Below are 22,107 nucleotides of genomic sequence, written 5' to 3'. Positions count from 1 at the left end.
GCAGTGTTACTTCTTCACTTGTCATGTTCCTCCGAAAGGTGGCGCTATTTTGCTGTGGATTTATCCTTTGTAAATATGCGCATAGGAGGCAACGGGTGAGACGGGAAGGGAAAAGTTTGGTCTGGGTTGCAAGTCAAGTCAAGTTTATTTGCATAGCACATTTCAGCAGCACAGCGTTTCACAGTGCTTTACATCATGAAAACATAAATACATCATAAACACATCAAAACAGTCACTGGTTGTGAGACCAGCAATAAACATTAAATTGTATCAAATGAAAACATCGATACACATCAAATATGTTGGTCAATGGTCCTGTTATTATGGGCGAAAAGCAGCTCTAAACAGGTGGGTTTTCAGATTTGATTTAAAGGAACTCTGTTTCAGCTGATTGGCAGTTTTCTGGATGTTTGTTCCAAATTTGTGCCGCATGGGAACTAAATGCTGCTTCTCCATGCTTGGTTCTGGTTTTGGGTATGCAGAGTAGACCAGAACCAGAAGATCTGAGTGGTCTGGAGGGTTGATACAGGAACAATAGGTCTTTAATGCATTTTGGAGCTAAGCCGTTCGATGATTTATAAACTATCAGAGGTATTTTAAAGTCTTTTCTCTGAGCTACAGGGAGCCAGTGTAAGGACCTTAGAACTGTGGTGATGTGCTCTATATCTTCCTGGTTTTAGTGAGAACACGATCAGCAGCGTTCTGGATCAGCTGCAGTTGTCTGATTGATTTTTTGCGCAAGACACCATTGCAGTAATAAGTGCGACAAAAGATAAACACATGGATGAGTCTCTCGAGATCTCGTTGGGACATCAGTCCTTTAATGCTGGAACTGTTCTTCAGGTGAAAGAAGGCTGACTTTGTAAATGTCTTTATGTGTCCTTCAAGGTTCAGTTCTGAGTCCATCCCTACATCCAGATTTAAGGCCTGATCACTAGTTTGTAGCTGTAATAACTTTTGTTTCTGTTCGGCTGGAGAAAGATTTGACAAATCCATGCATTGATTAGTTCAAAGCATCTGTTCAGTGCATGGATGGGTTCAGAGTCACCTCGTAATGTAAAGCTGTGAGCGTCTGCATACTTATGGTAACTAATCTCCTTTCTTGTTATAACCTCAGCTAGTGGGAGCATATATAGATATGGAATAGAAGTGGTCCCAGGATTGAACCTTGGGGTACCCCACATGTGACCTCTGTCCGCTTTGATGAGAAGTTATCTATTTACATAAAGGAATACATGTTCTTTGGGTAGGATTTTAACCAATTCAGTGCTGTACCAGAGAGTCTGACCCAGCTCTCCAGTCGCTTTTATAATATACTGTATCATGGTCAACAGTGTCAAATGCTGCCCTGAGGTCCAGCAGAAGCAGCACTGTGGTTCTTCCGCAGTCTGTATTTATGTGGATGTCATTAAATTCTTTGACGAGGGCGGACTCAGTCCTGTGGCGAGCACGAAAACCTGATTGAAAAATATGAAAGCGGTTGGTCATTGTAAGGAAGCGATTTAGCTGTTGAAACGCAGCTTTTTCAACAACTGTACTGATATATGGCACGTTGGAGATTGGCCTGTAATTCTGCAGATGTGATTTGTCCAGATGGCTCGTTTATATCAGTGTTTTTAAAACCTGGGGGAGAAATTCCTGATGAGAGTGATGAACTTACTATTTGGATCAAGGCAGATGGAATGACAGGCTGAACTTTTTTTTAAGGAAGGTTGTAGGTAGGATATTAAGACAGCGGGAGGAGGAGGAGCTTAACTGGTTTATGAAGCCTTCTAAGCTTTTACAGTTGAACAGTTGAAATGTAGTAATTTTCTCTGCATTTATGTACTTTGAGCATTACATTACTGGATTTGGTGTGGCTGTACAGTTTAACCCTCTAATTGTTTTGAATTGTCTCTGCAAAGAAGCTGGCAAGTTCATCACAGGCCCTGGTAGAGTGGAGCTCCAGAGGTACAATAACAGGAGGGTTTGTGACTCTTTCAACTGGAGTAAATAAAGCACAAGCATTGTTGCAAAGAATGTTTCCCTTTCATGTTTTAGTATGAGTGATGCAGCCTCTCTTTATAAATTTCACAATCAATGTGAAGTCGAGTTTTACGTCATTCAGCCCTGGGACAACATTTTCTTTTACATCTAACTAATGGGAAAATTCTCCATAAAGATTTTTTTTTCCCCTCCCAGAGACAACCAGATGTGCGAGGGAGGTAGAACAAAAGACAGTCTGACTGAAATAAAATATTCCAATGAAATATTCCAGTCAGATATTCCCGTCTGTTAAATTAACCTGATTCCAGTAAGCAGAAACTAACAGGAAACACATGATCAGTTCATGCTGCAAGGCATGTGTCATGTGTCATTCATACACACATTCACACCCTGACAGTTGTGAGCTATGTTAGTAGCCACAGCTGCCCTGGGGCAGATATAGGTTTTTATTAACATTTTAATTTCTTTAAATATTGATTTTGAGACATTGTATTTTTTTTTCATTGTGGCCCCTTTGGCTCCCCATACAGGTGAATCCAAAATGCAAAAGGCATGTAGTGTACCAAGCATTTTATTTCAGCCTAATAAACTGACACTCAGAAGTTGTTTCAGTGGACAAAACTATCTATGGGATTGAGGTTATTCCTCTTTAATGCAAGTGGAATTAAAAATATATTTATGTATCTAACATTAGTTCTACAGTTTCTTTTGACAAACAAGTCCGTTTTGGGAGAGGAAAACAAACTGTGCACATAAGTTGATAGTTGGAGGATGAGTTCAACACTACGACCGTGGGCCCCCCACCCTCCCCGCTTCAGAAACACGAACCAGTAAGCAGTCGCACCTTTACCTGGGAACGTTTTCCAAGAACTTTAATTGGAGCAAACTGAACTCGGCTTGGCCCCACCTCCCTCACATTACAGATGCACTTCTCACGAGCAGAGCAGACTTTGCATTTTATCACTCCACCTTTGAGAGGCGCAGAACACAGCAGCCAGACATGTCTGAGAAGATTTCCCAAACCGATTCATCTGCTGTTCTCTTCAAGAGAAAAGGGGGAACGGAATATCAGCGAACATGTCGTCTGGACACAACCCATGCGCAGAGCGTCCTGCATGTTGTTGGCACCTCTTTAAAGGCGAACCTGAACAGGTAAGCGGACTCGTAGTTTATTAGCGAAAAAAAGGAGAGGTGAGCATTATAGCTTCCTCTCTTAATTTGAATAACATGTCCGTTTGTTACATTGCGCGGCGCTGTTTTTTACGCGTTCCGTCTGACGGACAACATATCCCGTTAAGAGACAACAGAGCCCGCTGGTAAGGGCGTAAAAATGTATTATCGGGAAAATGTAGGCCTATGTAATAGCTTTTTGTAGCTGAACAAACCCCTCATGCAGTGACATTTGAAAGCGGTCTGGATCCAGACGGATAAAAGACAGTTTGGGCATATAGAGGCAGGGGTTGCTGGCTATATGCTGACCAATCACCGCGCAGTGGCCACAGCGGTCTCTCCGGACGTATCAGTCGCGCGTTTCCCTCAACATTCGCACTTCTCCCACCTGCTTTGCGTCTCCGTCCGCTGAGCTGGTGCAGAGCCTCGGTAAGAGAAGCGGACTGGTGAAAAGGCTGCAGCCATATGGCTCACCGCCGGACTCTCAGAGGAGATTATGATAAAACGAGCAGCGTGGTGTGCGTAGTCGGCTCAGAACTCAACATAAACCTCGACAGGTAGGCTTCCCGATGCAGCCCCTCCCTCCCTCCCCACAAGGTGCGCACTGTTAACCGGACATCAGATGTTTGAACTCATAAAAGGCTAATCATTTGCTATCTTTTAATGACGCATTGTTGTAGAAGCTACTGGGAAATTGTGTTGGAAATTATTATTTTAAACAACGTCGACGTTGTGGAACCTGTACTGATGGGTCTTGATTTACCTTTCTTATCAACACATTTATCATGAGTTGCATACTTTTTTACATGCCAAAATACCTTTTCCTCTGTAGCCTATTTATATTCTCTTGCAGAATAGACCATAGATGGAGCCCCCCTTTATTTTTTTTTATTTTTTTTATAATGCAGAAACATGAGAAGCGTTTTTGGCTGCAGAACAGGCCTGACGGTTCAGGTTTTCTGATTTATCCTTTCCACATTAAGGGTTAAAGTGTAAAAACAAAAAACAACACTGTAAAAACTTCTTTTTGCACTGGTCATGGAAGGCTTGTCAGATGAGTTGCACAACGACTCTTTCGCTATAGTCACTGCAAAAAAAAAAAGGGAAGTCACAAGTATATAGGGGCAGAGAGGTGTATTGTGTATTTTTTCATAGCTTTGAGTGGTACAGAGACAGAACAGTCCTCTTTTGTTGCTGCCAACAGAAAAGACTTTGTCATCCTACGTAGAAATGGGCCTACGTTCTGACAAATGTCAACCTACTCTGCATAACAGAACCAGGCCAGATTACTGAAAGGACAGACACATGGCGTATTCTTGTCTGTCCAGGGCTCTTGGGGTGTTTCAGTTACCGCCATCTTATCCCAGAGGCTGTGGACAGGACACCTGTTGATGTGTTGATTAGTGGATACTGACTCCTTGTTGCCTTTGTGATTATATTCATAAAACAGCTTTTGAAGGAGGGGAAAATGGTACTAGGTGATTGTAATAGTTTGCTTCTTGTTATGTTACGGTTTACATAAAACATAATTTCTTAAAATTTTTCTACTTTTTAAGCCAGTGAAAGTCAAAATAGCCTTATGACCTCTGCTGTTAATTTGGTTTGTCATCTGATCTTAGATGAAACACGTGCAGGCAGAATGCATATACGTCAGTGTTCAATCTAAACAATGTTTACTCTACAACTTCAGTAACCTGACTCTAGCCATATGGATTTCGTTTCGCCTAGCTCCACTCACATCCATCTGGGACCTCGCCATAGGAATTGCCTTTATTGAAGGCTGGGCCTTATCAGAAATCCTTGCATATGATTGGATAAGCCACTTTTCTGTCATCTTTATCGACGTGCTATTTCAACCACTCACACCGAAGCCAACCCGTGACGCTGATGAGAGCGACGCAGGAAAAGATTAAACTTTTTTTTAATGTGTTTGCGGCTCTAGTGGCACGCGTTTTATTGACAGTGAGCTGACAGGAAGCGGGGTGAAGACAGGCGGCAAAGCGACGCAGGTCGGAGTCGATCCCGGGCCAACCGCTTTGAGGACTAAAGGCCTCCTACCATGGTTCGCGCTAACCGCGCCCCGGAAAACAAAACTTGCCAAATCCGGTCGGCAGAAGGGCGAAAACATCGTTTCCACCAACAAAAGCCTTCAGAGACGTTTTCTGATGTTCTTTTAATGAAACAATATCAGGTAGATTGGACAACACGGAAGAAATAGCAGCATCAATGTTAACGCTTGCTTCCTCGATGCGAGCCGCCATTGCTATCTGAATCAAAACAGTCTCGCGTCATGGTCGCTTCTCCACTACGTCACATCTATGAAACTCCAGCCCTGCGTCCTGATTGGCTAGACAATAAAATTGGTTGGAGAAATCTCTCTCTATGGGAGATGTCCCAGATGTATGTGAGTGGAGCTAGGCGTAGCGAAATATGGCTAGAGTCAGGTTACAACTTCAGTGCTCTCGAACCACTTTCCTGGCGTAATCTCTGTCCACCCTCTTCCAGATAGTCCAGCAACCTCTGAAACCTATCTGGTCTCAGAGTCTTCTCTGCATGTGGGTCAGAAAACTTAAGTCAGAACATGACACTTAAGTACTCCGCCTTATTTATCTATGCTCAATGAACCCTCGTGGCTCCATGTTGGTCCCTCTCATTCACACACATGCATTCTGCCTTTCTACAGCTAACCTTCATTCTTCTAATTTCCAGGGCAAACCCCCTAGATTTACGTCCACTTGCTCCCTGCTCTCACCAGAGCCTGTCCCAACTTTTCTCTGAAAGCCATAACGTTTTCTTCTTTTTCAGCTTCCACCACTCTGTTCTCTGCTTTGCCTTTGTCATCTTCATCTACCACACCACCATGCACCACTACCCTGTTCAATCTGGCAACACTCTCACCAACAACTACCTTGCAGTCACCGAGTTTCTTCAGACTGCATTGTCGACAATATATGTAATCCGCCTGTGTGTTCCTACCTCTGCTCTTTTAAGTCACCCTGTGTTTCTGCCTCTTCTGGAAGAAACTATTCACTGCATCTATTTCTGTCCTCTTTGCAAAGTCTGCTGCCATATTTCCTGTTGCACTCCTGTTCTGGATCCCAAACCTTCCCATCACTTTCTCGTCACCTCTGTTCTCGGCTCCAACAAGTCTATTGAAATCTGCACATATACCACTCTCTAATCTCTGAGGATATTCTGTATCACGTTATTTATCCCGTGGATTTCTCCTTCTGCTCTAGCTAACCACTAACGATACTGAGCATCACACCTTCGTTTTGTAGCTTCAGGCTCATTACCCTATCTTACTCCCTCTTCACCTCTACAACATTCCTGACAAACTACTCCTTAACGATAACTACACAATTTTTCTTCCAATCCACAGCTTGGTAGAACAGCTTGACCCCCACTCCTACGCTTTTAGCTTTGCTATCTTTCCACTTGGTCTGCTGACTACATAGTTTGCTGACCTTCCTTCTCTGCATCATGTTAGCACACTCTATGTTTATGAACACATCTTCCTCCTGTATTTTCTCTTCTTCTGAGCAACAGTAGCCCAATGTCTACAATGTCTATTGACCAGCATTGTAAATTTGGCAAAAGGTTTGGTGCCAGATTCCCTTCCATCCTGACACAACTTTCTAAATTTAACTAGGCTTGGAACATGCACAAAATAAGACACAGGACACCTTTGAGACTCCATTATTAAAGTTTGTGATTGTAACTTGACAAAACGTGTAAACGGTATAGGAGTGTGATTACTTTAAAAAATAGCTCTCTCTGTGTTAGGTAAAACGTTTAACATCCAAACCTGATGTTCTTCTGGTTTCTAGGAGTGCCCCTCCTGGCTCCAAGTTCTTCTCTGTGAAGTGCACTGCCAATGTTAAATACAGTGTAAGCCCTACACCTGGGGAGACATCCGTTGTGTCTCCTGTACCTCTCAGTGGAAACTCAGTACTACTCATCAGTATGAGTCATGCCAGTCAAGAAGAAGCTGAAGAAAAGGTAAATTAAATAGCCAAAAATCAAAGAGATTCACTTTTAATGGAAGTAAATGAAATTTGAAAATAAAAATGGAGCACCACAGATTATTTGAAAGGGTAAGAAGAAATATTTGTAATACTATTTTGCTCTTTAGAAGGCTGGGATAGCTTCAGGTATTGGTAGTTTTAATTTGAAATCATAGCCTTGAAATTATCCAGAGCAAATATTTTATACCGATGAAGCTCATGAACTCTCATCATTTCAACACTCAAATATATATATTTTTTTGCTATTTAACTTTTGCCATTTTTTCACACATAATCAGTAGTTTAATCTTTTTTTTTTTTTTAAAACAAGCTGTCTGTCCGCTACTACGACAAAAAGAAAAAGGTCTTGGGGAATGCTGTTCTGCACCTGACGGCTGTTGGTAAGTTTTCTTGTTCTAAATAACAAACCATTTGTAAATGTACAGTAATTTGATCTGTTGGTTTAAGTTTAACTGATCACAAGGATTGTTAAAAATACATCAGTCTAGACGTTACGTTTCACAGAAACGGGGACCAGAGAAACCATAGCTGAACTGTGTTTGAGCCTTGATAAGTCCATGCGAAAGCATTATGTGATAAACAAGACGTGTCTGTCCCTCAGAGATCTCTCTCGACGTGGATGCTGACAGAGATGGCGTTGTGGAGAAAAACAACCCAAATAAGGTAAAACATGAAAGGCTTTTGATTACAATAAAACCATTACCCATTTGTCATAGGTAAAAAATCTGGTCAGCAAAAAAATTAGTGTTAAGTATTGATCAGTTTAGGGTGTTTATGTGCTTTTCTTTGTACGAGATTGAACATGCTGCAGCAGAGACGATTATAATTGTTGCCTCTGCAAAGTCTTTTTTCCCTCCTTTTTTTTTTTTTTTTTTTTTTTTTGCCTTTAGAAGTAAGTTGAACTTGTGCTGCCTAAACATGTTTTTTGCTCCACATTCCACACTGTGTTGTGTCAATTCAACCTCAGTGTGTATACCTAAGTATAGTTTTAACTATGAAAAATCAAATTGATTGGAATGGATTTTTTTTTTTCCACTTGTCTGAACTAAAATAACAGCTCAAATTATAAAGGAGTTAAAAAAATATATATTTCATGATTTTCACTTCCTTATGCCATGTGCCCCTGGGATAAAGTGCCTTTACCTAGCAACCTGGCCTCAGCTCATTTACGTCTTTGTATTTTCTTCTGTTATCTCTGCTTGCACAAATTGTGTTTTAATCTGGTCGAACTCTCAAAAAAGCTGTTCTGCTTGTTGTTTTCAGAATGCAAATGTGAGTTTAAAGCAAGTGAAAGAGATTGTCAACAACAGATGCCCACAGAGATGGGGATGTCCGTACAGTAGACTGAACGGTGCATGGACAACCCTCATACATGCACACAAACACAGCAGAAACTAAACTCTTATCTTTTATAACTGTATTTGACATAAAAAGTGAGATTTTCTTAAGTTCTTTAGCTAATATCTTTCAGTCACGGAGCACTGATCAACAGCACCGGTGAATGCACACAGTTTAAGTTTGACACAGAAAAACTGCATCTTCAGAAATCCCCAAAAGCACTTATGAACGCATGTCTTTGCATAACACTGATATGTTGTGTTGAAAAGGCACAAGTTTAAAGGTAGCTTTACAAGCGTGTGATATGTAGAGAATTTGAATGTCTATGTTGAAGTTTTTGGTTTGTTGAAAATCTCTTAGGAATCCTGGAAATGGGGTCCTAATGGGCACGGGGCAATACTTTTGGTCAACTGCGACTCAGAAAAGACCCACGACAAGACACCAGACAGTGAGGAGGTCCGCATCTCCAGAGTGTCAGGTAAAACTGCTTCTGAAACCATTGTGAGGTTTTAGAAGGCGAGTGAAAGGAAAAATATAAAAATGTATATGCTTTGTGTTTTATCTAAAGTAACAACTAATGATGCAAACCTCACACCTTAAAAATATGATCGTTTAAATTTGCGAGGGAAGATTGAATTGTGCGTTCTGTCCTGAACTTCTCCAAATCGAGGTGGGCAGACTCCAGTCCTCTTATCTTTGTCCATTTTTATCCCTTTCGCAACAAAAACGTCCAATTTGAAATTGTGAACTCCCCAGATATTTATTCTTATGGTTTTACGGTTAACTACAACATAATCAAAGGTTTGAATTTAACAACAAATTATGTCATTTTGTACCCCAGCTACAATACTCACTGTTTACCTTCAACATTTTTCGCAAGCACGAGAAAGAGGATCATGGCTTAATTCAATTCAACTCAATTTTATTTATTTAGCTCCAATTCACGACACGTCATCTCAAGGTACTTTGCATCGACAAATTCAATCAAATCCTCTCGACTGATTGTACCATACTTTTCCTATCTAAGGAAACCCAGTAGATTGCATTGAGTCTTGACAAACAGCATTCACTCCTCCTGAAAGAGCGTACAGTGGACGTTCCTCTGCATTAAATAATTTCCCTCTGGGATTATTAAAGTATTTCTGATTCTGATTGTCGATGGTTTAAGAATCAAGAATTAAGCCATGGACAATGTCAATATGTAAATATGATGAAATCTTGGTGAAACACCGGCTCAGAATTCACACATATGACACAGACACAAATCAAGACAGTTTTCAAGTTAATTGCACTGACAACCCCCCTGAGAAGCTAAAAAAGTGCAACTACTCCATAACATCTAGTCAAAAAAGATAGCAGTCACTTTACAGAATTATGTAAATGGCTAAGCAATTGCATGAATGTTCCCGGAGAACTGAAAAAGTGTGCAAACAGTCATTAGCAAAAATGTAAATATTCAAGTTAAAGAACTGTGCAACTTGCATGGATGTCCAAACAAACAGTCCCTGAGAAGCCAAAAGTGTGCAAATAGAGATTAGCATGTATTGCCTGGGTGGATGGGATCTCTGGCAATATCTTTGGCCCTTTTAATAATAATAATATTAATAATACATTTCATTTAAAAGGCGACTTTCGGGACACTCAAGGTCACCGTACAAAAGGATAAAAAAACAGAATGTCAGAAACTAAATAGAAAAAAATAAAAAAACATTAAAAAAATACAGAGGCTGGGACAGGAAAATTGATAATTAAAGAGAATAGGCAGTCTTAAATAGATGAGTTTTGAGTTGTGATTTAAAATGGAGAAGTGAGTAAGTAGGGGTGGTAGAGAGTTCCAGAGGCGGGGGGCAGAGCGGCTGAATGCTCTGCTCCCCATGGTGGTGAGACGGGCGGAAGGGACAGACAGGTGTAAAGCAGATGAGGATCTAAGAGCACGGGAGGGGGTGGGAATATGCAGGAGGCCTGACAGATATGGGGGGGCAAGGTGGTGAAGGGCCTTGAATGTCACCATGAGAATTTTGTATTGAATGCGGAACTGCACGGGGAGCCAGTGGAGCTGTCGGAGGACCGGAGTGATGTGGTGGATAGAGGAAGTTCTTGTTATGATGCGAGCGGCTGAGTTCTGCTCGCATCATAGTTGTGAAGTGAAGTGAAGTCTGAGTGAAGTCCAGTCTGTTTCAGTTTCCTGAGAAAGAAGAGCTGGTGTTGGGCCTTCTTCACCAAGTAGGAGGAGCTTACAGCCCAGGAGAGGTTAGAGGAAATGTGAATGCTCAGGAACTTTATGCTGTCCCCTTGCTCCACCACCTCCCCCTGTATACAGAACAGAGCGTGCTCAGTGTTGCTGGACCTCCTGTAGTCCACTTTGAGGATGAGGTTATTCCTGGGGCACCATTTTGTCAGATTGTGGACCTTTTCTCTGTGGTGTTGGATAAGAGAGCCACCACAGTGGTGTCATCCGCCAACGGGAGGGACTGGCACTGTATCTGAAGACAGAATATAAGTAATCACAAACTGTTTCAAATATTTTAAGCAAACTTACAGGTCAGGACTAATTGTTTGACTAAATTGGAAGATCTGGCCATAACCGGATGTAGAGCCTGGGTGTCTATAGAAGGTGGTGTTTGGAAACGGCTGCACCTTAGGTACTGCTTCTGTAGACAAGGAGGAGACTGCGTAGCCAGTCGGCCTCTTCATGACTGGAGAAGTTTGTGCCTGAGAAATAAAGATCATAGAGCTTCTATTTAGTTTGCCAATTTAGTAGTTGAGAGAGTGTAATGCAAGAGTTGGAACAAGATTGTGTCAAAATGATGTTTACATTTGGCTGAATTGGAGATGGAAAAAATATGTTTTTGCATTTTCTAGAGTTGAAGTCCTATTGTCTCAGGCCCATTACTGGACGTCATATGCGACTCTTGAGGGACAAGTAAATTGTGTGTAGTGTGTGCTAATGTGACTTTGTGTGTTTGTACAGATCTTAAGGACATGTCGCTCATGGTGCTGCGGACCAAAGGCCCTGCCCAACTGCCAAAAGGCTACAAACTCACCATGCACATCTCTCAGGGAGATGCAGAGAGTGTTCGAGTCTTCAGAGCTCGATCCTCTGAAGTGGTTAAGAGCAGCCTGAGTGAGTAAAAATAATGGTTTAAAAGGAAGAACAAAATGACAACAGATGATGTAATATAGATGCCATTTAGCTAGTGTCTAATGACATCTCAGTGTCTACTTAAATCACTTAAACATTTTTTTTCCCTAAATCAAGTTACTAGTATCTATCATTTATGTTTCTGCTTCTGCAGAGAAACTTTTTAGTGCCTTTGTAAAGGACTATCCACTGGTGCTAAGCAGTGAGGTGCTGTCCCAGGAAGTGCCTTACCTTGGAGGCTCAGGAGAAATGAACTTTTATGTGGAGGGCTTGAGGTTTCCTGACAAGGACTTTGATGGGCTCATAAGCATCAACCTCAGCTTACTCGAGCCAATTTCTGAGGTAAGACCTGCAAAGTAGCACATCCAGTTTTACACATTTGCCATTCATTACAACAGTGTTTTAAAAGGTATTCATTGTTACTGAATTCTTCCAGTTTTTAACATGTGACAAGAAATGGCAACACTCAAGAGATTTATTTGATTTGGATGTTATGCAACATAATAATAATAATAATAATAATAATAATAATAATAATAATAAAGGTACACATGATCTGCTGACCCTATCTAACTTGGCTCTCAGAGTAAAGTCAAAATATCCATAAGTGATGTGCCAGTCTAAGTTGCATGGGCAGAAAAGTTAAGTTAGAATCATCCACATTTGGGCTGTTTACACCTGTCTTTCTGTAATAATTACAGCTCTCCCTTTTGGATCAAATGAGCTGTCTTTACAAAAAATTAGGATTTTCTGTTGTACTCAGTGCATTTAGTCCAAGTGTGTGGGTTTCCTAAAGTAGGACAATGTCTGCTTTAAGTTGATCTGTGACTTTATGATTTTTCATTTTATTTCCAACTCCATGTACATTCCATGTGAGAAATCGTATGGGATTGATATATCTAGGTATCAGGTCTAAACTATGTTTGTATTGTAAGTCTCTTCCTGTTTTTTAAAGGGCATACCTGAGACGCCCATTTTCACAGACAAAGTGGTGTTCAGAGTGTCGCCGTGGATCATGACACCCAACACCCTCCAGCCTCTGGAGGTGTTTGTCTGCAGGTAGGAGTGCACTCATGAATAATAAAGATGTTTGTGAAATGTGAATGTGACAGCAGGTTCCCTTACATCTTCCTCTTTGTTATCTTTTAGCTACTTATATGGTGTAACTTTGACCATCATGTGTCATTTCTTTGAGCTCTTTCAATACTGTGTTTTATCCATTTTGCAAAACATATATATATTTTTTTCATTTCATATCAAATGATCAAGCGTTACAACATTTTAAAAAAATACCAAAATCCACAATTGCACAGAGTACAAATATTTCTTAACAAAAAACGTGCATCTGCCTGTGGTTTCAGTACATCTGATAACATTCAGTTCCTCAAAGGAATGAAGAACCTTGTTACAAAGAACGGGTGCAAGCTGAAGGTCTGCCACGAGTACATGAATAGAGGAGACCGGTGGATGCAAGTAAGGAAACACAAGGAGTCCAAGCTTTTTCTCGACATATCCCAAAGGGTTTCTTTACCTGATTTTCATGAAGATTTCCTATACTCTCGTCACTTTTGAGTGAATAATTTCAATACATCTTAATACCTTTTTGACAAAACTATAGTTTTGGCATGCAAAGGATTCAGATAACAAAAAAAAAAAAAAAACGGGTGAAACAATCATCTGTGAAGAACTGAAACACAAGAATTAAAATATTTATCTACTTTTTCAGGATGAACTGGAATTTGGTTACATTGATTCACCACATCACAATTTTCCTGTGGTTCTGGATTCCCCTAGAGATGGAGCTTTGGATGACTTCCCATATGATGTACTACTGGTAAGAATCTGTGTTTTCCTTTAAGATTAAATGTTTGCAGATCATAAAGGCTTAAGGACACGTTTAGCACCTTGTCACATGCTGAGCCACTTAAAAAGGTCTTAAGGGCATGTTTACTATTTTGACTTCTGTTGTGAGCTTAAGATATTTTCAGTAGACAGTTTGATTTGCTTAGAATTTTACTTTGTAAATAACTTCTGAAAAAATAGAAATGATCACTACCAGCAGTTAAGCTAACTGTTTTGTATTTATGTCAGTAAATAATTGTATTGAGAAACATATTTGTGACATGACAATGTTAAACAGACAGGAGTTTAAAGCTCTACACACTGTTAGCTTGTAGTATAGGCTCCAGTAAAGTACTTGTAAAATATTCTAAAGATTGCTATGTTAAACCTCAAATGTTAAAGAATATGGAGCAAAGGCCACCTTTCTGGAACTTGGGTAAATATCAGCACTTTAACATATATATATATATATATATATATATATATATATATATATATATATATATATATATATATATATATATATATATATATATATATATAAACAATTACTACCACAGTTCATACTTATTTTTATTATTATTATTATACTTCTCAGTCGCACATTTGTGAAAACCTAATTATGCCATTTTACATAACTGTGTACAGTATTTTTTTGTTATGTTGTAGATCTGCACTTACTGTAGAGTGTGAATCTGTCTACTTCTATTTGCCTGTCAATTTGCTGCGGGTACACCAGAATTTCCCCTGTGTGGGGCAATAAAGGATATTTCTCTTTTTAAATCCAGCTCATTTGCCATTTGTAGGAAAACTAACTTGTTTTATTGAGTCGAGCTCTAATCAAAGATTCATCTTCAGGGCCCTGACTTTGGGTATGTGACCAGGGTGGCTCGCAGAAGAGATGTGAGCAGTCTGGACTCGTTCGGTAATCTGGAGGTCAGCCCCCCTGTCACGGTGAATGGAAAAAGCTACCCTCTGGGCAGAATCCTCATTGGGGTTGCATTCCCAACGTAAGTAACAGCTCCACAGAGCAGTTTCAAGCTTAGGAAGAGTATTAAGCAAAGTTGAAATGAGAAAGCCTTGGATCATGCTTTTTTTTGGTTTTCCTTTCTTCCCTGGGGTCTATATATATATATATATATATATATATATATATATATATATATATATATATATATATATCTCAAACCTGTTTGCAAATTTTTCTGTATAATTTTTAGTCTTCTGATGAACTATTGCATACCTGCTTTATGTTTCAGGGGCATATGACGATATATCCAACTTTTAGTAAACATTGCTCCTCTACGCATCTGATAATGTTACATGCATAATTTGGTCTCCCAGCCTGAAATGCCTTATTTACATGTAAAAACCGTGGCTTAAATGTTAGACTACAACATTCACACATTTACAAAATCTGCAATGCACTAAAAAGAGCGAGTCAATAATTTTTGTGCATCTTTCTATAAGGGCAACTAAGGGACGAAACATGACTAAAGTGGTTCAAGACTTCTTGTGGGCTCAGAAGGTTCAGGAACCTGTTGCCTTGTTTTCTGACTGGCTCCACGTTGGCCACATTGATGAATTCATGACCTTTGTCCCAGCTCCCGACAGAAAGGTAAACATTGTTGTTATCCCTTGGTATCATTTAATTGTTTTTCATGTTCAGCACTGTGTGTCAGCTGTGGCTGGTGGTAAAGTGCTTTATAAATAAAGTGGATGAGCATGATGAAAGAGAACAATCCCGAACTGCTATTATACAGATGACATATAAATTATGTTTATACTGCAATATGCCAGAAAAGCTATTCTTCATTCTGGCATCAATTCTAGAAGTCTCTGAAACTCTAAGGGGCTAAGAGAAGATTACCCCCATTTTTAGGGGTGTTTAAGGATGATTGTTTTCTAAATATAGCCGTTGTAATACCTACTTTCAATGGCAGATGGAACACATAGGGCTACAACTGCATACAGATCCATCAGATCTACTGCCTGTGGGGTTCAAGAGTTCAGTTTCTTCCTTAAATTTTTCACCATTACTGGTTGATGATGCCAAGTTTTACTGTCATTGAGGGATTGGGTGATCTTTCCGGATATGACCGCTCCAGTGTTATCTTTACCTCTTGTGTGTCTGCTTACAGGGCTTTCGACTACTGCTGGCCAGCCCAGACGCAGGCTACAAAATATTTAGAGGACTGCACAATGATGGACATGGAGAAGCCAAAATGTTTGATGGTACATATGCCGTGTTGATTGCTGATACTTACAAATCATGGGTCATATTTGGAGCTGACTGAAATCAAGCGTAATTCCTCCTAAAGGTGTGAAAAATGAAGATCCAGTGACAGTGGATGACATACTCAGTGATGAAACTCTCAGAGCTGAAAATAACTATGTGCAGGTGAGTGGGACTATAAGATGCATACATTGGCTCCCAAAACTCAACTCGTCCCCATTGAAAATTTCCTTTCCTTAATGTAATTAAATGACACCTTTTTTTTTTTTTAAACAATTTCAAACATTTTCTGCATATAATGTAACATTTATGTTGTGCAACCAAAGTGGATATGCAACCACAAAAATAGAAGGCTGCAACAACTTTTTTGCATACACATGTGCATCTTCAACTAATACTTAGTTGTAGCACCTTCTGATTCGGTTCCAGCATTCAGTGTTTTTGGGTTCACATCTTCCATTAATTTTAGTAAATCTGATTAACTTAAAGTACATTTCAGATGTCCCAGTATAATGTGTCCATTCACATCCTTGGCCTAAATCCATAGTTTTCAGAGATGTTACAGAAAATCAAAGAAAATTGCTGAGCTTCCAAGGGTCTCCTGTGGTCTGCGTTTGGCCTGTCAAGCGTGGGGGACCCTGCACAACAGAAGTGTCTGTGGACGCAGGTGTGGCGGGAGGTGTCCCAACGTTTAGTCACCGTCCAACAGCGGGGAAACTGCCTCATGTGGTCTCGGCTCAGATTCCTGCAGAAACTGATAAAAAATACAAAATCAGGCTTCTGTAAGGGCTGGTTCCTTACTCTGGCATCTGATTACACAGAGGATAGTCTACAGACTTAGCTACTTATTCATTGTCCCAGCTCTAGTTGAGTATGTGTGTGGGTATCCGAACCCCATTTGGATACAAGGACAGAGAGAGATTGTTTTCCCTCTAGTGCGACTGATGACCAGCGGCAGAAGAGGAAGATAAACTTGGGTGGGCTAGTCTTTATACAGTGCCCCCTTACTGTGAGAAGCAATCCTTGGGGGGGGGGGGAGTAGGAGTGACTGCAGCAGTCACTTACTTTTACTGTGGCCTTAGCCTTAGAGTCTGATCTTATGTTATGTTCATGTTGGCTGATTTTGCTGATAATAAGCAGACGTGGCAACACTTCTGGAAGCCCAGAACAAAGTGCTGAGCGTTGTTGGAGGTCACTTCTCCCCTCTATCATCATTCTTTAACAAACATGAAATAAATCGTGATGCTTGGGGTTCCTTATTGTTGTAACTCCAGTGATATCATATAGGACTGTCTCAGAAAATTAGAATATTGTGATAAAGTTCTTTATTTTCTGTAAAAAACATGAAATGTCATACATTCTGGATTCATTACAAATCAACTGAAATATCGCAAGCCTTTTATTGTTTTAATATCGCTGATTATGGCGTACAGCTTAAGAAACCCAAATATCCTATCTCAAAACCCCTGATCTACACCAAAAATTCTGTTCCAGCAATGAATATGTCTACAACACAGGTGTCATGTAAATAAAATAACCTAATCAGTTATTTACAATATACTTTTTCTGAAAAGTCATTAAAAATTTTCTTTTGGAAAGGAACTGAATGATGAGTGCAAATAGGATTGAGTATCAGTCTGATCCATTTAGATAATCACCTCCTATATAATTATTTTTTTTTATCTATGAAAATAAAAATCCTTTTAATATATATCTGACAGGACAAGGCTCTAATATAAAGTACAGTTACAGATATATAGTTGAATATGGAAAGGAAAAAAAATTGGGGGGGGGGGGTTCTGTTTCTGCTGAATTTTTACTCGTGTGCTGTGATACTCATGTTTACAATTAAATGTTAACTGTACAAATCAAACATTTATCACAATAACAATTAAAACATGGTAACTCGTCACTGAGCATCACAATCCTTTGAGAAAATTAGGTTTATTTTATGATAAATTATATTTAGTATGAATAATTTTATGAGGCTTTTGGCAATGTGCTACGCATGGATCATAATGCCATTATATATTTTCCAGAGTGAGCATCAACTAATTTGAGGACGTTGTCTTTTTCCGGGCCCTGCTTTTAACAGAGCTGCATTGACTGGAACAGGGATGTACTGAAAAGTGAGTTGGGCCTGGATGACGATGACATTATTGACCTGCCCATTCTTTTCAAACTGATGGGCGAGGAAGATGAGTACAGAGCAGTGGCCTACTACCCTGACATGGTTTGTTTCAATTATTCCTTTTGCTTATACTTTAAAATGCACAGAAAATACAGCTACTGATGTGGAAAAAATTATTTAAACGAATGATTTGATTTATTGAAAGAAATCTAAAAAAAACATGTGGTTTGCATGGGGAAACAAAAGTAATTTTCCCGTAGTCTTATAAATAGCCAGACTGATAATTTCCAGAGACTTTGTTCTGTATAATCTGATATTTATATTTAGGCATGATGTGTTGTTTCATGCTATTATTTATGTTGTTAGAAATATTCACTTTAAATGTTTATTCTACATTTTTGGCTGTAATTCCGGGATTTGGAGAGTTGAAATCAGTTTACTTTTTTAAAGACATGAATAATCCCAATTTATTCATGATTTTACATAAATGGCAGGTTGGTTTTGATATCTTTTTATAAAAAAAAAATGAATTCATTTAAAAACAAATGTTTTTCATTTGCTCATCTGAATTCCGACATTGTGTGACAATAAAGGAATTTCTTATCTTCATGTAATGTAGAAAAAATAGTTATGTAGTTAAATATGAGCTAATTCCAGTGGTGTCATGTTTAAATTGAATTTCCAGGTCAACATGATTGTCTTGGGGAAAGATCTTGGGATTCCAAAGCCGTTTGGTCCCAAGGTGAATGGACGCTGTGCCCTCGAGGCCGAGATGTGCTCTCTGATGGAGGGCCTGGGCCTCAACTGCACCTTCATCGACGACTTTGCCTCCTACCACAAACTGCTGGGAGAGGTGCACTGTGGCTCCAACGTCCGTAGAAAGCCGTTTGACTTCAAATGGTGGAAAGTTGAGCTGTGAATTGTATGCTGAAACTGAGAAAGGTCAAAAGTACAATCCTTATAGATTCAGTGCTTAATTAATTAATCATTGCATAATTTTTGACAAATTAAAACAATCAGAGGTGCATGAAAAGCTATTTCTAGTTTTATTATTTGAATCAGTGTAAATCTACAGTTAAGAGTGGATCTAACTCTGCGTGATTTAAAAAGATTGCACAATAATCAGGAAAGCTACACAGCATGTATTCCTGTAAATTCCTTTATAGCTGGGAAGCGTATCAATTTACAATCAGAGACTTTTCAGCTGTTGCCAGCTTTATGGCTAAAAAGGAATGTGTACCAAGGCAATTGTCTAATATGCTCAGATCAGTACTCAGCGGTGCCAAATTTTTAAGGAAACTATGATAAAAGGACTTTCTGAACATCTTGAGGATTACTACCTAAAATAAGCAGGTGGAAGTCAAAAAGTTCCACAACACAGTAAACAGATTGGTTGTTAAACATCAATATAAATGATGGATTAAACAGAATTGAACATGTCTACATACACAGAAAATTGTTTAAATGCTTCAGTAATTGAAATACTTAATATATAAACAATTAACATGTGAATTGTATCATGTTACTTCATTATTATTGTAGCACATTATGAATTTGATTTATCTGTCAAACTTACCTATCTAAGACTGCTGGTAAGACTAAGATTGTTATAGATGAGGTGATCTGCTATATAGGTTAACAAATCAAATGTTAAGGTCTGTTTACTGAGATGAGATGTCAGTTTAAACTAAATTGATTTTAAATTTTAAATAACGACTGCAGGTAAAACTGAAAAAAGTAAAACAGATTATGATTCAAGCCTAGTTATAAAATAAGATTTGTTTTATTAATTTGTCTATTTACTAATAAATATTTCTTAGTTAATGTATTTGTATTGATTATAGTATAAAAATGCATTTGACAAATTTATTTGGATTGTAGCACTTTTGGCTTTATATACTGTCAAGCATATTTTTGCTGCCAATAACCAAAAGGAGGTATCCTTAATGTTAAAGGAGTGGAATATCTTGTTTCTGTGGGGTTTCTTCTCTTATCTATTTTCTTTTTAAAATAGTAACTTACTATCATTGTTGGCATTGTATCCGTTAGCCATTATTGAGACTAAATTACTTAAGGGCTTGTGGTGTTCATAATCCTATTTACTAAAGGTTTCTTGATGTCATTTACAAAAAAGATAAAAAGAAATATTCAAATCAAGTCTTTTTAATAAGAGTTTAAGCAAAAACTTGACAAAAACAGAAATAGATTAATTTGAATTAAGCACAACAAAGCTTTTTTTCCCCCAGTGTGTAAGTGACTAATGGAAAATGGTATGCGATGCAAACACATACAGTAGATTGATGGTACCTCGCCCTTTGAAATGTGCCTTAACAATTACACAACATACACAAGTACCAGACTTAATCCACTCAAGTCTTCTCAGTATATAAAGTTTTTGTTCTGTAAAAATCTACTTAATGGACATTTTTGCATTATATCTAGTAGTGTTTCATTTCTGTCACTTTATTTTCTCACTATATAGGGCTTTACTTATTACATTATATACTTTTCTCGGGCGTTAATGTCTTATAGACCTTTTTCTAAAATTTGTATGCAATGGGAATGCTGTCGATTGCTAACTACATAATAAATATAAACTTCTACTGAAATGAAATGAGTTGGTGTGTGTCTCTCTCTTCCTTTTTAAATTAATTCATTTTTATTTAGTTGTACATTCATCTGGCAACACAGTGCCTTAAACACAACCTTCCCACAAAGCAGCCCCTGTGACACAACTAAAAAAGGCAACTTCTAGACGAGTCACAGTGTGGTCAATTCTCAACAAACTGAGGCGATCATTTTCTGTTATTTAAATTGAAAATTCAGTTCTTACAGTACATCAGTTATTTATATACACTGCTCAAAAAAAAATAAAATAAAGGGAACACTAAAATAGCATCTGAATGAAAAACATTCTTATTAAATACTTTGTTCTTTACATAGTTGGATGTGCTGACAACAAAATCACATAACTTATCAATGGAAATCAAATTTATTAACCTGTGGAGTGAGAGCCACACTCAAAATTAAAGTGAATAAACACAATACAGGTGGATCCAACTTTGATGTAATGTACTTTTAAAACCAGTCAAAATGAGGCTCAGTAGTGTGGCCTCCATGTGCCTGTATCACCCCCTCCCCCCCTATAACTCCTGGACAGCTCCTGATGAGGTGGCGGATGGTCTCCTGGGGGATCTCCTAGCAGACCTGGACTAACACATCTGCCAAGTCCTGGACAGTCTGTGGTGCCATGTGGCGTTGGTGGATGGAGCGAGATATGATGTCCTAGATGTGCTCAATGGATTCAGGTCTGGGGAACGGGCGGGTCAGTCCACAGCATCAATGCCTTCGTCTTACAAGAACTGCTGACACACTCCAGCCACATGAGGTCTAGCATTGTCTGGCATCAGGAGGAAGTCAGGGCAAACCGGTCATGCTGGAGGATGCTGCAGGCAGCAGAACGTTCTGTCAAGTCTGTCAAATGAGCTCAGTGTGAACCTGCTTTCACTTGTGAAGAGCACAGGTACACAGAGGCGAATTTGCCAATCTTGGTGTTCTCTGGCAAATGCCAAACGTCCTGCACGGTGTTGGGCTGTAAGCATAACCCCCACCTGTGGACGTTGGGTTCTCATACCACCCTCATGGAGTCTGTTTATGATCATTTGCACATTTGTGGCTGCCAGAGCCCTCATGTTGCAGGGCTCTGGCAGTGCTCCTCCTGTGCCTCCTTGCACAAAGGCTGAGGTAGCGGTCCTGCGGGGTTGTTGTCCTATTACGTCCTCCTCCATGTCTCCTGATGTACTGGCCTGTCTCCTGGACACTCCATGTACTCCTGCTCTGGACACTACGCTGACAGACACAGCAAACCTTCTTGCCACAGATGGCATTGATGCTCCATCCTGGATGAGATGCACTACCTGAGCCACTTGTGTGGGTTGTAGACTTCGTCTCATGCTACCAGTAGAGTGAAAGCACCGCCCGCATTCAAAAGTCTCCAAAACATCAGTCATTGTTTATTTGCATTGTTTTATCCATATTAAGAACTGGACTTGAAGTAAAAGCGGAGCTTAAAGTTTTGTGATTTTTAATATAGCTTATCTTTATCATATATCTTATGATTTCCTGTAAAGTGCTTCCGATTGTCTTGTGTAGGAATAGTGCAAGCCTTGGCTTTTTATTGTATCCCAACTAACATTATTTTGAAAAACTCTCATTAATAAATAGTTATGTTGCT

At 39.3% G+C, this 22,107-nt stretch overlaps 2 protein-coding genes across 2 annotated transcripts in view; both read left to right on the top strand.

The window, feature by feature from the left end:
* The first annotated feature begins 2,878 nt into the window (after positions 1-2,878).
* LOC105928041 (protein-arginine deiminase type-2) lies at positions 2,879-20,487 on the top strand. The gene is made up of 16 exons (XM_012865113.3): positions 2,879-3,138; positions 6,987-7,158; positions 7,495-7,564; positions 7,786-7,847; positions 8,883-9,000; positions 11,494-11,646; positions 11,819-12,006; positions 12,620-12,723; positions 13,026-13,137; positions 13,391-13,498; positions 14,365-14,516; positions 14,977-15,124; positions 15,648-15,741; positions 15,828-15,907; positions 17,838-17,975; positions 18,559-20,487. The coding sequence occupies exons 1-16, from the start codon at positions 2,987-2,989 to the stop codon at positions 18,790-18,792; spliced, it is 2,085 nt and encodes a 694-aa protein (XP_012720567.2). The 5' UTR covers positions 2,879-2,986; the 3' UTR covers positions 18,793-20,487.
* LOC105928042 (protein-arginine deiminase type-2) overlaps positions 3,198-22,107 on the top strand; it is a 39,834-nt gene continuing 20,924 nt past the window's right edge. The window contains exon 1 of the mRNA XM_036152154.1: positions 3,198-3,713. Coding sequence (XP_036008047.1) covers positions 3,622-3,713 — 92 coding nt within the window. The 5' untranslated portion in view covers positions 3,198-3,621. The remainder of the gene's footprint in view (positions 3,714-22,107) is intronic.

The sequence above is a fragment of the Fundulus heteroclitus genome, chromosome 20 (assembly GCF_011125445.2).
Source record: "Fundulus heteroclitus isolate FHET01 chromosome 20, MU-UCD_Fhet_4.1, whole genome shotgun sequence".
NCBI lineage: Eukaryota > Metazoa > Chordata > Actinopteri > Cyprinodontiformes > Fundulidae > Fundulus > Fundulus heteroclitus.
This window is presented reverse-complemented; position numbering and strand designations above follow the sequence as displayed.